The sequence below is a fragment of the Carassius auratus genome, unplaced genomic scaffold (genome assembly GCF_003368295.1).
Source record: "Carassius auratus strain Wakin unplaced genomic scaffold, ASM336829v1 scaf_tig00033206, whole genome shotgun sequence".
Classification (NCBI taxonomy): Eukaryota; Metazoa; Chordata; class Actinopteri; order Cypriniformes; family Cyprinidae; genus Carassius; species Carassius auratus.
In genome coordinates, this window is record NW_020526059.1 from 74843 (window position 1) to 96999 (window position 22157).

The window sequence follows — 22157 nt, forward strand, 5'->3', positions numbered from 1 at the left end:
TTAATGGACGTCTTACCCTATTGTTTCTTGACCTTTCTAAATTGCCCCCTGCCAGTGGAATAACATTACTGCGACATTAAGAAACACACACATTCATACAAACACAATATAGATGCAGTACTGCCAGCAGGTAGTCATTAACACATCGAAGAGTCTTCCCAAACCACCCCTTTCATGTTCACACAGTCCCTTCTAACTATCAGCCATATTCAAAACTCCACAGTTCCTCCCCTTCGACAACCCCCAACCCCACAACAACTCCCAGCACACACCATTAGCCCCGCTCCCAAGAGACACAGAATTAACCGTTTAAGTTTACAACAGCAATCAACCAGGCTGCTAGTTTCTCTACACCATTAGTCTCTTTTGCGGTGCGAAACTGGGGATTTTCTCCAAGAACAGATATTTTCACCATTCTGGCATTTAAGAAACAAAGTAAGAGGAAAACAGAAACAATGGGGTCACCAACGGTTGTTGGGTAGACGAAAGCAGACATGAACACACACACACACAGCCAAAAAACGCATCAACACACAGTCCAAACACTCACGGGCTGATTAGCATTTCAATAGCATGACCCCTCTCCCCTCAAACAGATCACCACACAATCCAGCCTGGCTCTCATTCATTCATTCAACTTGGCATTCAAGGGCAGGTGTAGCGTTTGGGAAACACACAGGCTGGGTGTGAATTCCTCCACAATCAGAGCCTTAATATCTTACAATATTAAAAAAATATCTCTCTAAAGTGCCATTGGGAGTCAAAGAGGTCTACAAGAGATTCTCAGCATCAATGTTGGGAGAAGATGAGCATTTGCGCTGAATGATTATTACAGAGGAAAGAGGATGAGAGAAGAACATGAGAGGAAGAGCAGGAACAATGGACTTTGCTTTGGCTGCAGATAACGTTCACACATGCGAGTTTTCTCATCTCATCCTCTTACCCCGCCACTCAATAATGATGATCCGTCTCCTCCATCCTCTTCACCCGTGCCGGTTAAGCCCTCATCGGCTAAGGACGCCCAAGACTTGCTGTCCCCGTCTGGCTCCAGGATCCCCACCCTCACCACAGTCCAACAGGTGAAATATCAGAGTCCAGTCCTGTCAGATTTCAGTGGCTTCAGGTATTTCCGCCTACATCCACCGCTCCTCCTCACACATTCACACACACTCGCTCCAACCTGCAGCAACCGATCATGCGGCCGGCCACACACGAACACACACGGACAGAGACGCCTGCGATCTGGCAACAGTTGTTGGGCTTTTGGCCACTCCTCCTCCAGCAAATCACCTCCCTTACTCCGGCCTGTCACATTCCCTCCCTCTCTCTGCCTCGTTCTCTAGGTTGTTGCTAGGAAACTATTCAGCTGAGCCGCCCCACAGCCGTGAGTGTGCTCCCTCGCAACACACACAGCTATCTTAAGCCTAACCTCAGCTGTGCTGGATAATACACACAATTACGTATAATTAACCTTCTCCTCGTTTAAATACCATGACAAATAATGCAAATAGGTAAATAAGATACAGAGAAATCATATAATCAATAGGGGGTTAATCATGGCCTGAAATAAATAAAACAGGCAGTGTTTTTATGATCAAAATGAAAACAACATTCTAGTATTTATTATGCCCTATTTAAACCATAAGCCAAGCATATGTCTTTGATAATCCCTCACAAAGATGCCAAAATGTTTATTAGCTCAACAAAATACTATAATAATGTATTTATTTGCTGCGAACAGAAATAGCAAATAACAAATGTTCTCTGAAACAGATATTTGCGAATCTGGCAACATTTTATTATGCTGGTTGTTACATGCTGGCAGTTCAGAAATTAAATATATGGCAAGTGGCTGTAAAGGGTTAAAGCTTTTGAAAATTCTGCGCCACCTACACTGAACCCTACCCTAAACAGATAATGTTAAAACATATTTGCTGTAACAACTATGCCATTTCAGCTCACTTTCTAAGCTCTTTTATCACAACATGGGACTCCTTAGTGCAGTGCTATACCAGGAGAGCTACTGAGCAAGTTTATTATATCAGAAAAGCTATACATAATATGGAGCTGGATATGTCAAGTCAACACCAAAATATATTCGTTTACAAATCATGTTAAATGGGTTTTGAGGCGTCAGCACAGTATTCTGTAAGGAACCAGCGGAAAATATGTTTTTATTAATCAATAATTTATTGTTGGCATTTGTCACTAATTTTCTTTTTTTGCTATAAATGCTGTAAATTGTATGTATAGGCAAGTTTTTGGAGTTTTGCTAAAAATGAAGTAGAGCCATGTTTTTCCAATGAGCCTATGTTGGATTTTCTTCTCCAAAGCCCTTCATACAGACTTCAAAATGTGAAAATACATAAAATATTTTTTTTATTTTCAGCAGTTATTCTATAATACATCTAAGCTGACTAGATGTAAGCCACCTGAAATAGTTAACAGCAGTAGTTAAAAATGAACCTGAACCTAAAACTTAAAAATGAAAGTGATGTAACCCTGCTTAATCCTGATCATTTTTAAGTGGGTTTAACAGTAAAAAAAATAGTGTGAGGGTTATTTCAACAAAGAAATTGCTAATTCTGTCATCATTTATTCCCCTTCATGTCATTCCAAACCTGCATGACTTTCTTTCTTCCATGGTACATAAAACATTTTGAAGAATGCTGGCAACCAAACAGTTTGGTGATCATTCGTTTATCAAACACTGAAACATTTATCAAAATATCTAGAAGAAGTAAAGTCATGCAGGTTTAAAGCGTCATGAGAGTGAGTGCATGATTACATTTATGGGTGAACCGTCCCTTTAAGCATACTGTAGCATTATTTAACATTAACAAGAAGTCTGCAAATAATTTCATTTAAAAAATTAACTAGAGTACACTTTAATAACTAGAGTGGTCTTATGACTGATTTATTGAATATCTTAAGAGCTTCCTTAATTAACACTCCTCATAAATTCACAGCAGCAATGAGCTCTCGCTCGAGGCAAAGACGGATGAAATAAAAATCAAATCACTGGTGAACATTTACACATGTACATTCACACTGCAAGTGTGAAGCCTAACATATGCTGTGCTCTGCATATACGTGTGGTTTGAGAGTCATGTTTATGCAGGTGTGTGTGTGAGAGAGAGAGAACTCAAGAAAGAGCAATCCTCCTCTGTTTCCTCCTTTCCACTGTGTATCAGTGATGCCCCACTTTCCCATAATTCCCATGAGCTCAGTGCAGCAGCAGCAGCAACAGCAGCGGGGGTTAGTTTCTGTCCAGACACATGCTCTTCTCTCTCGGTCAGAGCTATGGACACCTCTTCAAACCATCTTAAAATACATGACACATTATCTCTGTGATGCAGGCAAACAGATACAGTCTGAGCTTTAGTTGAGAAGATGGAAGAAAGAGAGCGACGGAGAGAGGGAGGGTGGAAATGCGAGAGAGGATGCTGTTAGATCAGGAGGGAGCTGGCTGCAGATGAATAGATGTTCACACAGCTCTCTCACCAACTGCTACTCGGCTCCTGATGCTGTTTATACAGCCAAAGCCAGTCGGTTTCAGACATGTTTTACTCAGATTGCAGGTTTTAAAAATACTGTGTAACGAAAGGGAGCTGTTATTTCAGTCAGGTGTGGTTGCTCTCCACCTGCTTCCTGTTGTCATGTCTCAAAGGAAAATAAACAAATGCATAATTTTTTTTTTTCACAGTTGCTGTTTGAACATGAAAAATAATGTAAGACCATTATTACAAGCAGTCAGAGTTTTAGAAGAAAAGGTGAGTGGTGCTTGACTTTGGGTGTCCAAGGTGGTTCCCAAATAAAACCACCATAGCTGCATCCTCCAAAGGTCGCATGTTTCAGCCGCATACGTCAATGATAATTAAACAATATATTGCAGAGTGTGTTTTTGTGCTGGTACAGGCCTGTTATGGACAAATAAACATGACACTATAACCGCCAGTAGGTGTCTTATTGAGTGATTCATTTAATCATTTAATTCAATCGATTTGTTCAAAATGGGTGATTTATTTAGAAATGAAGCAAGTGACTCCCCAATTTTCATACTATCCATCCTAAATAGTATGTGAGATTAAAATAAGTGTGTGTCAAAGCATAGTATGTCGAAAAGAGTATGCCAAAAGCTTCTGTATGGTCTACTATTTCAGGTAGCTTTATGAAGTGTTGATCTAATGGCTAATATTGCCCACAATCCATTGTGCTTTGGCAAAGGATTCAGTTCAAACTACAAACACATGGTGGATGTGTGCGACTGACAGTTAAATCGAGAGGTTTAGATAAAGCGGTGTGAGTTAATAATAATCAGCATTTAACCTGATAAAATATATATTTATTTAATTTAATCTGTGTTATATTTCATCTGCAGCAACAATGTAAACTTTCATAAATATCTGTTTGGCCATTAACTTCTAAATGCATCATTATGACTTGATTCAAATTATTCTTTCTAAAAGTGTTTCATTCAGGAACGAAACACTGCAGTATTGCTGTGAGACACAAGTGGTCTGCTCTAACTTAGTTTAAACTATTTTTATTGGCGAAACAGAAAACATTTTTGTAACTCATTCAATATTAACTTCTTGTTTTTTGAAATGTTGTATAAAATCAATACAACATTTTGCAATCTTGAACTGTAGGGCATTCTAACTGCATTCTAATAGGCTTTCGGACTCTCAAGAGACGTTTTGCTTGTTTTTTTGCAAAGTCAGTGACATAATAATGTCAGCGTACACATCATTAAAACAACAATTACGATGTTACTGTAGACGATAAATATTGCACACCCCTATTAAGATGTTCTGAGGGTTTTTATACATCTGCTGTGTGGTTTCTTGGGTGTACGGAGTGATTGTAGACATCTGTTGTCTGGATGCTAGTATGTTGTATGTATTGGCCAGAGTCGGAATGTGTGACTGCTATGGTGTACCGAGTGATTTTTAAATGTCTCAGGATGTTCTGGGGGGTTTCCAGCACATTATGTATTTGTCAACTGTTCTATCTGGTTGCTAGATTGGTTTGAATTGAGTTTTTGAGGTTCTAGGATGTTCTGGAGGCTAGGGTTGAATTGCTATAAGTGGTTGCTTACATCACAGAATTTGTATGCTTATCACTAAGGATTTGTTCAGTTTATAGCAATAGTAATGCTAAGCCAAAAGGAATCAGACAACACACACATACTGGATAACATCAAATTAACAATGAGTTGAACAAAAAAAAAAAAAAAAAAAATGTCAACAGCCCTAAAGCTTAAGATGCTCAATCGAAGCTTAAAATGTTATTGCGGCTATAGTGTAACAGAGTGGATTAGAAAATGAATAGATGAAGTGAGAGACAGCAAGAGTAAAAAGCAGGCAGAAGAGTAGGAGGGAACACAGTGAGCCCAGGCTTGGCAGTTTGGGCACAGTGTGCATACAAATGACTGGATTCCTCTATAATCTAAAAGCAGAGGTCTGAACTGGTGGATTGCAATGTATAAATGGGTCACAGGTCTGTTCTGATAGGCTCACAAACAGCAAAACAATGTTAAATGTAACTAACCATGTAATCTTGCATTGAAACTACACAACGAATAAGAAGAAAACAACCCAGACTACACTAGATATGAGTTAATTTGCAATGCAGACCACAATCTGGTTTGGAATTTTTGTTTTTAATTGGACTAAGCTGGTTTGCTGGTCTCAACTTGCACCCAGCCTAGTCAAGATGGTATTGGGGACATCTGCACCCTTCTAAACCAGATAAACAACTTGGCAACTTTTTGTTGGGAAGCAATCCTAAACGTGCCCCCCGATCTACATAAAGGTGTACTCACACTAGGCACGGTTGTCTCGCAATTTTTTTTAAACCACAACTACATCACCTCGTCTTGTGGTTAAAGTGGTGCCTATTTGCATTATATGTAGGCATTTGAAGCATATTGTATAAACAAAGAGTTGAAATAAGCAAGTAGGCTATTTGACCGAAATTCCAGAATCGTATCAAGCTGATTATCTAGTGCGGTGAATGTTTATGGTTATCGACCAATGGAATAGTACATTTTATTCTTTCCAACAACAAATCCCTTGAATGCAACGAGCTCGTTATATAAAATAACTTCATAAGTGTGAAATGCGAAGTTTTCGTTAGCGTGAGAAGTTAGAAGAGAAGTGCTCTTGCTCAGCACAGTGAAGTGCATCGTTTTGTTAACTTTGTGGTTTATTATTATTTTGAGCCTTTGGGATGCAGTGACACACAGCCCTCTCTTATATTGCAGATCTATCGCTTTTGCCACTAGGAAAATTTCACGCAATCGCGCTGAACGTATCAGAAGTTCTGAACTCTGGCTCGGTATAAAACGCCTAGCCTGAGTACAACCTAAATGTGTCTCTGTTCACGCAAATCATTCATGATCCAGCTTCACCTTCAAGTGAGTATAAGGTTTTTTAATGAATCTTTGCAAATCACCTTCCCTAATAATGTGCTATAGTTAGCAAGTTCTGCGGCTAAAGTTTACAGTCTCATGAGAACAGCTTGGCACCCCAAGGTAGACAGGGGAGGGGTCAGCAGAGCTCATTATCATTTAAAGGGACATGCACTGAAACAGCTTGCTGAGAACAGAGCTGTTTTTGACGAGGTAAAAAAAGGTTGTTTTACACTACCATTGACAAATTTAACCAAAGTATGTTATAGACTTTTCATGAAGACTCTAAAAGAATCATCAACTTGTTGAAAATAAGCATCTGATGACCCCTTTAATACAATTCAGTGTTTAACTTTAAGAACCACTGTGTTTTAATTTTAACAAAAAATTACAACTATTAAAAATGATTTTGGTTATTGAAATTATACTTGGCTAAAATTGAAATGTCACATGAAAATTTTAACGTAAAAAAATTGTAATTCTGTCTTTCCAAACAATTAAAATAAGTTTAGTTACTAAAATGACTGAAACTAAAATAAAACCAAATTAAATTTACATAAAAATATTACAAATAAAAAAAAATTAAAAAGAAAACTGAAAAAATAAAAATAAACACTAATTCCAAATATTAATAAATATTATAATAGTTTCTGAAAATTACAAAAATAACATTGTAAGGACATTTTTGTTTACGGTTTAGAACAAATGTGGTAGTGTATTAGGTCTTTAAAATCCTGGCCCTGAAGAAAACCTAGTTTTTGAGCCACTGGATAAATCAAAGTAAACACGTCTCTTGATACAGCTAAAGACATACACAAACAATGTAGCTCAATGCCCTTGGTGCTCATTTGTTTTATATTAAATTGAGCGGCTGGCCATGTCTTTATCTGGCAATAGTGCACCACTGTGAATACAAAACAGAAGTGCTCAAAACAATGACTACATTTTAAATCTGCTGCAAAGTGACAAAGTGCACAAAAGTAATACTCAAGTAGGCTATATTACTATGAAAACATACCAATTCCTGCTGTGCTCTGGGTTCTAAGCAACACACTGACATTTTATCTAATGGTAGCAATGTCAGGCAACCTCAAGCTCACACTGGCTGTGACAGTCGGCTTCTTGGTGAGAAAGCTCATACTTAAGGTGTGATGTCATTTTTTATTTGCACAGTTGTGACAGTGCATACACTCAGAACAGGGCTGCTCACACCAGCCCAGACAGAGAGAGGAGAGGAGACAACATGATAAACACGGCCCTGTGGCATGTTGAAAGCTTGATGGCAGTGAGTGACTCAGTGGGTAGTAGTACCGCACAGCATCCCTCAAAAATGGGTTGCCTTTATAATCTGACCCTGGATCAAATGACAAGGTCAATAACTTTTTGATTTGTTCCATAACTTTCCTCTGTGTAAAATGAATGTGACTTTCACTGTATGGATAAAAAACACAGAGACATATTTCAAAATATCTTCTTTTGTGCTCCACAGAAGAAAGTAAGTAATACAGCTTTGGAACAACATGAGGGTCATTTTCATTTTTGGATGAACTATCCCTTTAAGTCCTGCCAATTAATACATGGGTGAATGCAAGATCACGATGAAAAACATAGTTTTTTTAAATCCATTAACAATCAGTTATGGCTACTGTTCTTACACAATAAATCTCCTCATCCTGCTTCTCTCCTTTAGGCTCACAGGTAACAGGCACTGGCCTGTGAAATTCAATGTCACATCGAGCAGAGTTGCAGTGCTCCTGATGAAGTGAGCGCTGTGATGCATGAAAGCCACGGGCTTTACTCGCACCGAAACATCTTCATCACACACTGTCTCTGTGCATCTCATTTCAACATGCATCTGTGCTTGAAATACCAACAGCTTCAATCTCATCCTGCTTAAGCACCAATCTGCTTCATAGTATCATCTGTATGCATTCTACTCTGAGCAGATACAGATACTTTATGAGATATATATTTATATTTATATATAGTGACAGAAAAGAAATGTATTATACATTTATTCCAAATAAATGCTGTTCTTTTAAACTTTCTATTTATCAAATATTCCTTAAAAATATATACAGTACCACAGTTTCCACAAAAATATTAAGCAGCACAACTGATTTGAACACTGATAAATTAGGCTACAACAAATATACTACAAATACTGAAATAGAAAACAGTGATTTTAAATTGTAATAATATTAAGGCCCGTTCACACCAAGTATGATAACTATAAAGATAACGCTAAAGGATATAGTTCTAAAAATCGTTCTCAATATTAAAGAATAGCGGAGTCCACACCACAACTATAACAATAAAGGCACAGAGAAACGATATGCTGTGCTCTCGGTTTTAAATAACACACTGACATTTTATCTAATGGTAGCAATGTCAGGCAACCTCAAGCTCACACTGGGTATGGTGTGAAAGTGACACTTTCAGAACGATTTTTTTCTGATGAACGATAAAAACATTGCCAACCAATCAGAATCAATCCTGCTGTCACGAGCTCGGGAATTTAAAGCAGCAGACGCGCGTCCGCTTAGAATACACACAATATCGTTCGCTGGTGTGGACGCTAATATCGTTATCTTTATAGTTATCGTTCTTGGTGTGAACGGGCCTTTACTGTTTTTTTTTTTTTTATGTATTTTTTCAAATGTATACTTACCGACCTCAAACTTTTGAATGGCTATAAATCACAAACACAAAAGTCCCATCATTGAGTCTTCCAGTACCTACTGTTATATAATCCATTATTCGAAATCTCCTGATGTACACTAGAGTTGGTGCGACCTGAGATACAGACAATAGAGCAAAACTGAAGAATGCTCCACAGAGACAGATGCTGCTCTCTGCTCTCTCCACCACTCAACCCTTCAATCTCTCATTCTCAATGACAGCCAAGGACATTCAGTCTCGACTTTCCCAATCACCAGCAGTAAAGTCTCTTCTCTACAGATTCAGCTTAGTCGAACCAAAAATTCATAAAACGACAAGAAATTGTGTACAGACACTGATGTTACAGGCAGAAAGCTGAGACTACAAGACAATAAGAAAAGAAAAGAAAATGTAGCTTACTCTCTATTCCTTAGATGTCAACAACAAAAGAGATGATTAATATCTTTAGTAAAATGAGCTCACAAGGGACGACCACCTCAACACATGCTCTCTCTGTGGTTATCCATCAGTGTAATCAATGTGACAGGCTCATTAGTGCTCTGACTCAACGATCATTCAGCAGCAGTCACTCAGAAGAAACATCTCTGTGTTCAAACTCAATCACCAGTGATCTGTACCCAACACTACATACACATACACGCACATACTATACAAGCCCAACTATAGAAGCACTTTTGTTTCAGATTGTGTTTTTTCCCCCCTTCTTACTAAAACATAGCACCTCTGTTATAATTGATACTGTAACAATGTATTGGTCATTGTTAGTTAATGCATTATATGCATTAAATATAGTTTAAAAATGGAAACTTATTGTAAAGTGTTATAATTTCAATAGCTATTGTGTGATAATTAATAACATAAACTTACAAATTACGACTGTGACTTATTTTCACCACAAACAGAGAAAACAGAGGATACTGTATTCACATAAGTAGCATTAACAGACCAAGTAAGCCATTAACTGCTCTCAAGCAGGTCCTGTACATGAGAGGTAATATGCTTGGTCAATCTGATCAGCTGTCTGTAACCATAATCTCTAAAACACGTGTGTGCACAATGATCTACACAACTGTTTAGACATTGATGTGTTAGTATGACAGTGACTCTTTGTGACAGCAATCACACTACACTGCTGTGATCAGAAAGCCTTGCAATGACTGTGCTACCTGACCAGTGAAGAGACCGATATTACAGACACAATATCAGCAAATGGCAGCTTAATTGCATCTTAGTTTAGTTACAATAGCCTATATTTCTATGAATATTTCTGTGATGGCAATATTAGTGTCATTCGCATATATTCTCTCTTATAGTATCTTGTTAACAGTAAGAGAAAATTAACATGTCAATAGTTTTTGTTTTTGGAAAGAGAGAGGGAGGGAGGGAGAGAAAGAAAGGTGCTCTGCAGAAGATCAATGCAGCGCTTCAGTCCAGTGTTCATTTGAAGTGCTAATAGAAGAGCTTGCAGCAGAGCACAGAGAGAGCAATGCAGATGTCATTTGCACATCCTCGCATGACAGCAGTCCCACACTTTAAAGCTAAATAAACAACCAAAAAAAAATAAATAATAAAACTGTACAGCAGGAGGTACCCTGGAAATATTCCTAATACCTGCACCACCCTTTTGCGGTTTGAGTGGAAACACATAACATTTCCTGTAAATACTGGAAAGTGCTGGATTTTCCAGAAAGGTTTAAACGACACTAAATGTAATAATTTACTACAACATCCTGCTCAGGCTGTGATCTGATCAAACATGGCTTGTTTTAGCAGCACATTTAGCTATAAACTTATAGATTTGTTCAAATTTCTCTTTTCTCTTCTAGGTTTTTATATGAGAGCAGCGTGTCTTCAAATAAATGGCAATATGGTTATGAAGCTCATTATTATATTCCTAATGTTAATGAATGTGTCTTCTTTATCACACTGTACCTAGAGGAGGCTTGTTCACTACTGCTGCTGCTGCTGCAGTGTTTAATATTCACACGAAACAGCTTTACTCTGAAATGTACCATCTGATTGATAAAATGTTTAAAATTGTCCAGTCATTGCTCTAATGATTAATGAGCTATTTTAGATTACAACCGATGGTGCATAACACAAGTGACATTAGATCAGTATGCCATATGTTAATACATCTGCATAATGCCATTTCTGAGCAGAATTCTAATCCACATACATAAAATTATCTCTGAAGTGTTGCTGTAATGCTAATAAAAGCCTTTTCTAAGTCTGTTTTGAGCTAAATTAATCTTTTTTCTTTCCAAACACTGCCACCTAGTGATGATGGAACACTGTTGCAATAACCTATTAAGCCCTTGTGCTTAACAAATGATGTTAACTGTAATGAGGAAATCAATACATTTAGTAATGAAAACATTTTCAAAACTAGGCATTGCTACCAAATAAAAAATGTTGTTCATTAAAAAGAGCAAGAAACGTTTTATATCAAAGTCCAGCAAAAAACACCTTACAGCTTGTAAAGATTGATTCTCATGTCATTCAAAACCCATAAGACCTTTTTATGAAATCATAGCCAATATACATGCATCATATTTTAATATCAAAAGGCCTTTAAAAGCTCTAATAAAAACAGTGTGTGATTAATCACATAATAATACATCTAAATGTCTTCGTGTACAGTAGGTACAGTCTATGGATGTCAGGATTGCCCTCTACTCTGGCTGTTTGACTGACAGCTCCATTGAGTCTTATATATACAGCATGTTGACAGCAGCCATTAAAAGGTCTGGTGTCAGGTTATGTTTTACAAGGCTTCAACTGTAACTCAAGCACTAGCCTGTGAAACAGTGGCAGTAAGGATTGCTGTGTATATGTGAGTGAAAGCTGACATGTTGGGGATGCATTTTGCCTCCACTTATTACTCTCATCTATCAAGTTCACATAAGCCAGGCACTGAATCTGTATGGACGAAAAGAAGGTCGTTTCTTGTTATATCAGAGAACAATACATGCCTCTTCCATTAAGTGACCTAATGCGTCTAGACACACTGCCAACAGAAGTGCTTATAGTTTCTGGCTTGCTGTTGGGTTTTAACTGCCTCCATATGGTGCAAATGAACACGAAAAGAACAAGCAGGAGTGCATGTCCCCTAGTAAAGTGAAACAAAACGTGTACAAACAAATATATTAGCCCGGTCCAAGCCCACCATAACCACGTCAGTGCTAAATTACATGATAGTTATTTGTAAAACACAAAAACATTTTCTTCTATATTATTGATGCTATTTTCGCTGGAAAACATTTCTCTGTGCTAACACATACACCAAACTTTTCAACCATTTAGTCATCTCTCGACAACTTCTAGAGTTCTAGAAGTGGTGGGCGATATGACCAAAATCTTATTTCACAGTAACGATATATGATAAAGTTATTTTTGCATTAAATAACATCTTGATGATATAAAAAAAAATTATACCATAGAAATTTCACAATTCTTGTCTTCAGTGTCAATATCACAAAAGACTAGCCTAAATAAAATAAAAACTGAAATAAGAAAAAAAAAGACAAGTAAATAATCAGTGATTAAATAAGAGTAAAAAAATAATTACAAGCAACAGAAAAAAAAAAAAAAAAAAAAAAAAACGACCGTAGGACACATGAAGAATTTATTTGAATTTTTTTTAATCATGTTTTTTATCATGTTATCATGTTTTATTGTGTTTCATTATGTTAGTTAGCTGTATCATGTAGATATTTTTTTACCTATTTAAAATAAGATTTGATTTTAGGTTGAAGTTTGAAGTTTGATTGAAATTCAATGCAATGCACAATAAAAAAAATTAAAATGATTAAGAACGAAGTTATTTGTTTTTGTAAATGAACTCCTCAAATGAATAAGAATAATTTTCACTGAGTAAACTAATTATATATTTCTTCTTATCAAAGAGATGATCTCTCTTTTGTTGTTTGAGTCACATAAATGACAGATTAACTCACTTTAAGAGCTGCCCGGGTCCAACATACTGTTACACGTGTCTCTGCTGTGTGCTTTCACTTAAGACCTTAATTGTTGTGTTTACAAGGATACTTGCAAAGATAGACAAATGTGTGTAACCATTCAATGCCTATACAGCGGCAAAAATGCCCTGACTCTATAAGCACGTCTTCATATATGCATGCCTCTCTAAAAGCACTCAAAAACATTCTCTCAGAAAGCATGTGCATATAGCAGACTGAGTTAGTTCTCTTTGCTGCTGATTGCTTTAAAGGCCTAAATCATCTCATTTAAACAGCAATACTTAAAACATGCATACGCTTAGTTAACTTGACCACATAGTACAGCAACATCATGTGAGCCTGTAACTGCAATAGAGACGTTAGTTCTAGTAGCTCAGAGATCCTCATTATTATGGTCAATGGCCATTAATTAAATGGGATGCAATTAGGTGCATGTAAACAATGGTAAACAAGCCTGTTCAACTGAGCGGACTTAATGTCTTGGGTTTTTTGGGGAGGGGTCAACAATATAATTAGACACTTCATGTAGTTAAGTAAAGACAACAGCATCAACTAGCCAGACACATTTAGAAATCTGCCCACCTGATAGTAGTAGCCATTGTCCGTCTGGTATGGTTGTGCACTGATGTTGGGGGTCCCAAGAGCTGATTTCAGGATCTCCTCACAGCCTGAATCACAAAAAAAAAAAAAAAAATGTCTCATAAACAAGAAAGAGATGATGCCCAGGTATTATCACATACATAATATTATGGATTTGAGTTGCCTGTATACTTTAAAAATGATCTGTCTATTATAAAAAATTGTTAATAGACCTAAAACAAGATGGCTATAGATTAAGTTTGCATCACCACTCCTACATTAGTTTAGAAGGATTTTAATGCATCCATCTATTTTTCATTAGAGAAAAAATGATTCTCAGATATACACTGACTAATTCAAGAAATGTGTCTTTCTCACTTAGACACTATATGGCTATTGTACTGTATGTATAAATCAGCTTCTGTCACTTTAGATTTCATTCCTCTGTTTGACGACATTTTGTGTTTCCTCAAACCAGGCATGAATTATTAATCTAAACCCTCTGTAAAATTTACAGATTCTCTGCTCCACTTATGAGCTTTAGAAAAAAAAACCTGTCAAGGTTTACCAAATTTTGATAAAACTAAAGTTTAGCTCTAGATAAAATGTTGAAAAGAAGAACTGTTCTCTTAAACATATGACTAAATTGTCTCAAACACACAAACCCATCTGTAGAAATACAACAAGCTAAGTAAAATGTCATGAATAAATAACAAACTGCGAGGCGCAGCGGAGGGCAGCCCTGGCCTCGGATCCATTTATAGTCACATAACACAAAATGTAGTGAAGACTCAGTGCTCTGTGTGATATCTCAAGTGGGCCACAGCTCGCCTTGGCTCCGGGAATGTCCCGAATGGGAACGTACTGTGGGCAATACATAAATATATAAAGCCGTGCACAATATGCCTGTTATAGAAGAGCAAATATAGACCAATGACCAAGCTATACTAACAATCCTGCACCACACACAACAACACGGTCTCCTCTGGGACCCTTAAAATGACAAACATAGGCTTTGGCTTTGTAGAATTGCTGTGCATGCCGGGGATCCGGGATTGGGGGATTCATTAGGGAAAGAGTGAGTGGGAAGACCACTGGGGCTCATTAAACACAGGACACTGTGGGGACAAGGTCTCTGGGCCTGGAGCCCAGTTGGCCTGCCTTTGTCTCCCTCTTCAGCCACTTCCAAAGAGCGCTGGCACACAGACGTCCTACCCGGGTCCCCGTGCCCGCTGGCACATCTCTGCTGCATTAGCTTGCCAAGCAACGTGAGTGTCCCTGGCTGACAAATGTAACCCTGTTTACTGCGCTTTTAATGACAGTGAAATAGGGACGAGCTAGACAAGGCAATAAGTGTCACAAAACAGCTATAAATAAAGTGAAATTAGATTGCCGAACCATGATTACGTAGTAACTTTGTCTACCTAAGAAAACCTCACAGTGATGCTTGACACTATAATCAGGAATAACATGCCCCCGTCTTTTAACCGGGAAGCACAACCCACACTAACAAGTGAATTACTATGCTGTCGTTAAACGGGAAAATGTTTCAGTCTGATAAACGGTTCATTAAAGGCACACCCAGAGATGCTCGTAATTTGTTGTTCAAATGTGGTTATTTTCAATCAGGGAGATCAGCGGTGAAGAAGAGATCTCTAATCAGATTCTGCTCACCAAGGCTATTCATTATCCAATGCATTTCTAGATTTTCACCAGACACACAAGTCAATGCAGAAGGCTTTGGGTTCTTCTGATTAATCGTTTAGTAAAATAAAGTGATAGTCTGGAGATAAAATTGCACAAATGTCTGGAATGATGTACAACATGCTCTTTTTAATTCAGGGACATCTTGTCTGTCTAAAAGAACATGCTGTCTAGTAACTAAGCTTTAATCTCTGGAGAGCTCTTCAGTTTGGCACACTTTGTGCTGAACCTAACAGCTGTGTGTGACAGAACAGAAGAGATGAACATTTAGACCATTAAAGGAAAGTTTAGTATATATAAAAATACATTTCATAATCAGTATTTCTGTCATGCTAAAATAAGACATTCACCTGATAAGCAAATTTGTATTTTTGTTTTTTACTAAACTAATAATACATATGCAAAATAAATTTTCTTAAACTATTTCTATTATTTTTATTTTATTTTTTTATTCACAGCCATAATAAGATATTTATTTGAAGTACTACCAAAGATTTCAGGTTTTTATTTGCACATTCATGATTCTCTAATGTTGGTTAGTGATCAAATGACAAAATATTTTGTTTGTTTGTATTTTTAAATGATTTTAATTTTAGATTTTCATGATTTTATTAATTATTAGCTTATTATCATCTCATGCACCAACTGCAGTTCTGTCACGAATCCCAGTTTGTGATACCCGAGGTAAGGTATACACAATACATTTAATTTTTAATAAAGTACATTTTTGATTAAAAAATATTAACATAATACGACAATATGTTTTTCATGTAGCTATGTTTTTTACTTTATGTTTGCAGTCATATTTCAGAGATTTTTACCCTTATGTTCTAAGAAACCCTTTCATCTAATGCAAACAGATTCATCAGTGGTATTTATGGGCATGAAATACTGTTGGAGGAGAACTGTCCTCTTACCTTTGATTGCAAACACTCCATGACAGAAATCTTTGAAGTTAATTCTGCCATGAGCGTTGGGATCCAGGTACTTGGCCAACTTCTCCACCTGAAAAATAAGGACAGTTGTGAGAACATTAACCACAAAGTCACCTTCATGATGAGGACGATCACATGTTCAGTATGGTACCCTTCTATAAATAAATGAAAGGATGTGCGTATTATCAGTGGTCAGCTTCACCTCCCATAGATGAAGCACTGGTACAGCTGCTGTCAGGACGTGTCGGCACTGTCAGCAAGTCTTTGTGATGGACAGCTGTCCAGGTGAAAAAGACTGATCCCGACATACTGCTGACATGTGACAAGACTCGCTTACTCAAGGCGATTTGACTCGGTCAAGCGTAGCTGTATCTGTTAACAGTAAATACTGCGTTGCTCACAGGCTACTATTTCATGACTTGAGAGTTTCAAACTTTCCCTAAACAAAAACTAGACCATTGTTAAATCAATCAAATGAAATGGAATCGCATAGCTCAGATAATAAATGGTCTTGGAAGAATGTAATGAGATTTCTAAGTCTTTTTCATCTCCATTGGATCTTACTCACAGCTCTAAGACACAATTATTAAGTAATTAAGGAGATCTCATTAGTCATTTTTCTTTCCTGTGGGAGGGCTGCCAGACATGTTTATGAGAGTTTATGAGAAAACATTCCATGGTAACACAGAAGCCATCGAAACTGATTCCCACTTCACACACGGCTCCTTGACGTCACTCCCTTCTAAATATATTCTCCTCCAAGAAGAGAAGAAGTGTTCTTGACAAACGCTCAGTCTTGCAGCCCTCCGCTCAACCTGCTAGAGTGATTCACCACACTGCCACAGAAATAGAGGCGTTTATAGCAATAGCAATAGGATGGAGATGGAAGCAGGTGATGCATCTCTGTGATGGTGCATGCACACACCAGGAAAAGAGGAACACACGTGGACTAAATCAATCACTTGGCTTAAATGTCTCTTCTAGCTCAGCTCAAAGATTCAGAGAAATATAACATGTACACTACCATTTGGGGTCATTAGTACCCTGGCTTATTTGATAAACGTGTTTTGTGAAACAGACCCCTGTTAGTCTGACTTATTTAATTAAAAAATACCCTGGCTTATTTGGTAAATGTGTTTTGTGAAACAGGCCCCTGGTTACATAGACTGAATATATAATATCATCTGCATATCAGTGAAAAAGAGGAGCATAATTTGGTACATTTTATTTAGAGATTTCACTAATTCAGATCAAGCAAAGATTGTCTTCAAAAGAGTTCATAAAGACATTGTAATCATAATTCATGCTCAGCTCATACTGATTAGGTTTACAATGTCTTAAACTTTTGGCAGTGTGAAGGTTTGAGGAAAATGAAAACGACAGAAATCTCTTTGGTTTCATTAAAGGGATAGATCACCCAAATTTGAAATTACCCCATGATCTACTCAACCTCAAGCCATCCTGGGTGTGTTTGACTTTATTCTTTCAAATAAATACAATCAGAGTTATATTAAAAGGGGGTGTTGATGGTGCAGTGGATAAGACACATGCCTTTGGTGTGGGAGACCCGGGTCGAATCCACTGTGAGACACCAATGTGTCCCTAAACAAGACACTTAACCCCTAGTTGCTCCAGAGGCATGTGACCTCTGACATATATAGCAATTGTAAGTCGCTTTGGATAAAAGCGTCAGCTAAATGAATAATGTAATGTAAAAAATGTCCTGGCTCTTGCCAGCTTTATAATGGCAGTGAATCAGCTGGAACGGCACTCTCGTGTGGAAGCTAGAGATTATGGTTTATAATGTTAAATATGTTTATTTTTTCTACAAAAAAGGAATTATTAACCCCATGGAGCCATGTGGAGCACTTTTTATGTTGGATAGATGCACTTTATTGGACTTATATTGAACTGTTGAATATCAACAGCCATTCACTGTCATTATAAAGCTTGGAAAGAGCCAAGACATTTTTTTATATAATTGTATCCGTCTGAGAGAATCAAGTCATATGTATTGAGAGTGAGAAAATCATGGGGTATTTTTCTTTTATTATGTCTTTACTAGTCATACAGGTTTGAACGGTGAGTAACCAGTGACAGAATTTACCCTTTCAGTCGAAATGTCATTTAAAGAAGTACTTTAGAGCAGTTGTGTTTAGTTTACATAACTACAAACTGGTGAGAGCAGCATAAATAAAAAATTCACACCAAGCCCAGAATATCTGCAGGCTGATTCTGAACTCTTTGTTTCTGTGAACTCACTGATCAAGCAAGAGTCTTTCATCAGTCTTCATCCTCACAGTCAGCCAGCATTTGTGATGCATTATGCAACATTTTCGTTGCCAGTTTTGCATTCTGTTACGTTTGAGCCTAGAAAGGTTGAATAACATCTGTGAAAGATTAAATTAAAGCTCGGTCTTGTCACTGTGTTTTCTGTCACGGTCCCTGTCAAGCCGTGCTGTTGTCAGTGAGTGTTGCATCAAGGGCTCAATGTTAGCAAGCGCTCTTCAAGGCCACCCCAGTGCAGCCTGTGGGAGGGGATGGAGAGCACAGCACACATGTTCACCACACGTTCTGCACTGAAACATCCTCGTGCTCTTCACGCATACCAATCACAACAACCACATCATCAGGAAACAGACTGGAGGAGGAGGAGGAGAAGGGGAGGGGAGAGACAACAGGGAGGAAGAAGGAGTGAAGCTGAAGACTAGATGGAGGATGAAGAAAAAGATGAGCCAGGAGAGGAAAAGGAAAGGGTATGAGATAACAGCAAATATAAAAGGAAGAAGGGATGGGTATAAGGGTATGACATTTAGAGAAATGTAAATAATGGAGTAGAGAAAAGAATTGGAGGAGGGGTTGACGGGAAGCTAGGAGACAGTCTTCACAAACATTCAAGCTGCTATCATGAACTGCTCCTCACAACTGTGAGTCAGAATCTGTGACTAGCACCACACAGAGACCAGTCATCTGTGACTGTACCTCCTGCTGTTACATCACTTCCTTCTGCACTAAGCACTCAGCTGTAGCACTGCAACTGGTACAACCTGGCACCAAAACAATGAGAAATACACTACTTTATAGCCATTTTGTTCATTGCACTTTTTCAGGATTATTATTACTATTTTTCCATATTCAGTTAGATTCTGTTGTGATAGAATTCAGCTAAATATACATACATGCATATATATACATATATATGTATATATATGTATTTTAATCTGTATTTAAGGTTTAGAAAGACGACGAGTCCTTCCCCTTTATGCCCACTATAAATCAGATAAAATCACCCATTTGTCACCACTGCTGACTCCTGCTTACGTCTCACCATGTTTAGCAAGAAAAACAGTCCCACGGCCTGACTCGGTATAAAGCCATTCTGTGACAACTCAGTGAGCTGGCATGGGATTCATTTCTGAAATCAAATGAGATAATCTGTGATTTTAATAATCCAGGCCATGCACAACATCAAGGTTTCCTGAAAAAGATGTAGGCAAACTGAGGCAGGTTGCTCATTTCGTTTTCATTACTGCTTTCATTACTTTGTTTCCACTGAGACTATAGAGACTTATTTTAAATGTCAAAGAGCCTTGAGGCACCTCAATTCATTACGGATTCAATTGAATGTGTAAAGGAAGCCAATTAAACATCTTAATCAGCTGAACAAAAAAGCAAACGTCAACCAAGAACGGCTGCACGTGGTTGAGCAGCACACAATGCAGAAAAAAAGACTATAATTTGTGTCAAGTAGAGAAAATACTAATGTATTACCAAAATCTCCAGCCAATCTCAAAATAACCCTGATAAATCCAGATATCTTTCTTAAAGTCTGTGTACGATTCAGATCCAAAACACTACCTGCACTAACTTAAACACCACCCTGTTTTAACTGAAAGGAAAGGCCTCTTCAGCATCCTCAGAGTATTAAACATCGATTGCCATGTGACAGCAAAGGAAATGAGTATTTTTATAGCCGTAATTTCTGCTGTTTGTATGGTGCCTTCATATCAGCCTAATGACATGAGAAAACACATTCAGGGGTCCGTCTTCTCCTGAGTGATTCTTACTAAAAAAAAAATTTAAAAGGCCTCCTGACAAACACAATGTGGCCCACTTGGGCAGAAGAATGAGAAAAAGATCATGAGGATTAGCCAAAGCACCCATGTTTCCTGTCATTATGATGTTTGTTTCGGTCACGCTCTAATTACAGGCAGTTCTCTGACAGATCAACTCAACGATCACCGTGAGAGGGGAACGCAATCACATGCTTTATTGTAGCATTAAATAAATCCCTATGGGAGACAATCGTGTTTTCATTATGTTGCCACTTTAACTGATTTATTAATAAATGTAGTAGAACTGTGTAAATGAGAAAGTCCACAGACACATGCTATATTTTGTTGTCAGAGAGCTGATCGCAACTGAATGCAACTGAATTCAGCAGGAGCAGAACTCACACGGGGCAGTGGATATTGACTAGTCACTCTGAGGAGAGATGCTCTCCATTAGACAGATGTCTAGACCAAAGCATTCATTGGCAAGCTTTTAGGAAGCACAAACTGAACTACACAGACAAATAAAACATATATTATTTGACAGGCTGGAATTTTGCAAAATAACAAAACTAGGTTACATTTTCCATGAAATACTTTTTTGAATACTTGAAATAATAAACTGAATAATAATTCTTAATGTTTTGCATGTCCTGTACAGTGAGTCAATTATCCATTATCAAATTTTCCCATTTTAAATGCCCAATGGCCTAGTGAAATTAATATTGGGATATAACCTACTCTAAAAAAAATACATTGTATGGGTCATAATTATTTTATGCTAAAAATCATTATGATATTAAAGTAAATAGCATGTTACATTAAGATATTTTGTAAATGTCCTTTCATAAATATATAATTTTTGATTAGTGCATGGGTAAGAACTTCATCTGCAGCTTTAAAGGTGATTTTCAGTTTCTTGTTCAAATATTGTCTAATCCTAACAAACCATACGTACATCTATGGAAAGCTTATTTATTCAGCTATATCATATGCATTCGTATATACATATGAACGGTTGAATCTGCAAGTGATGCCTGATGACATCACAGCTGATGAGGGAGAGTGAGGAGACAGTTGTCTTGGTTACTTGGCGGAAGTGCAATTATTAAACTGCTAAGATCCTAAATAAACCATAAACCTATAGCTCCAGTCTGGCACCAATTACAGAAAATACTATAAGTGGATAATCCAACCTGTTTGCACAAATTTGGAGAAAGCGTTTTAATTGAACCCAGAGACTGAAAGAAGTAGGGTACAAAAGTGCTCCGCAATTTTAAAAGCCACACATTCCGAAACGAGGTAGTGAATATATAAATAGAGAGGTTCTTACTTCATCTCCCTGGCCGAACTGTAGACCGAGGTCCACGAAGTGCTCAACACGAATATATCCGTCTGCGTCCTCGTCGCACACGTCGAACACTTCTTTGAGCTTTTTCAGGAAACCCAGCAGCTGCTCTTGGTCGGGGAAGACACTGCCGTCCATCCTTGTGAAGAGGCGCTGTATCAGAGAGCCTGGGCAGCTGCGAGCGAGCTCTCCATCATCTCAGCCTCGCAGCATCGCTTCAGTCCGGCTGGAGGAGAGCCTCGGCGCAGCGGAGGAGGAGGCTTTGACGTCGCGTGTGACGCGCATGCCTTTAGCTCGCTAGGATTGGTTCACGCAACTGACATAAGTGTCAACGAAACTCGGATGGGATTGAATTAAGAGAGAACGGATCACCAATTAAAGAGGTTTCAAAACAAAAGATACGATACATTATCGGCTGTATCCGTTCATGTTCTCTTGCTCAGGGTGTCAACACTACTGAAT

The 22157-nt window shown here is 37.8% G+C and overlaps 1 protein-coding gene across 3 annotated transcripts in view; it reads right to left on the reverse strand.

Moving 5' to 3' along the window:
- LOC113081123 (rab11 family-interacting protein 4A) overlaps window positions 1-21943 on the reverse strand; it is a 44773-nt gene extending 22830 nt beyond the window's left edge. Inside the window, exons 1-3 of one of the 3 annotated variants that reach the window (XM_026253161.1) lie at window positions 21681-21943; window positions 16278-16365; window positions 13660-13745 (exon numbers count right to left, since the gene is read on the reverse strand). In XM_026253161.1, coding sequence (XP_026108946.1) covers window positions 13660-13745; window positions 16278-16365; window positions 21681-21833 — 327 coding nt within the window. In that variant the 5' untranslated portion in view covers window positions 21834-21943. Of the gene's footprint in view, window positions 1-943; window positions 1272-13659; window positions 13746-16277; window positions 16366-21680 lie in introns of those variants that run through there. The other 2 variants (XM_026253162.1, XM_026253163.1) reach the window with 2 other exon arrangements.
- Window positions 21944-22157: the final 214 nt, after the last annotated feature.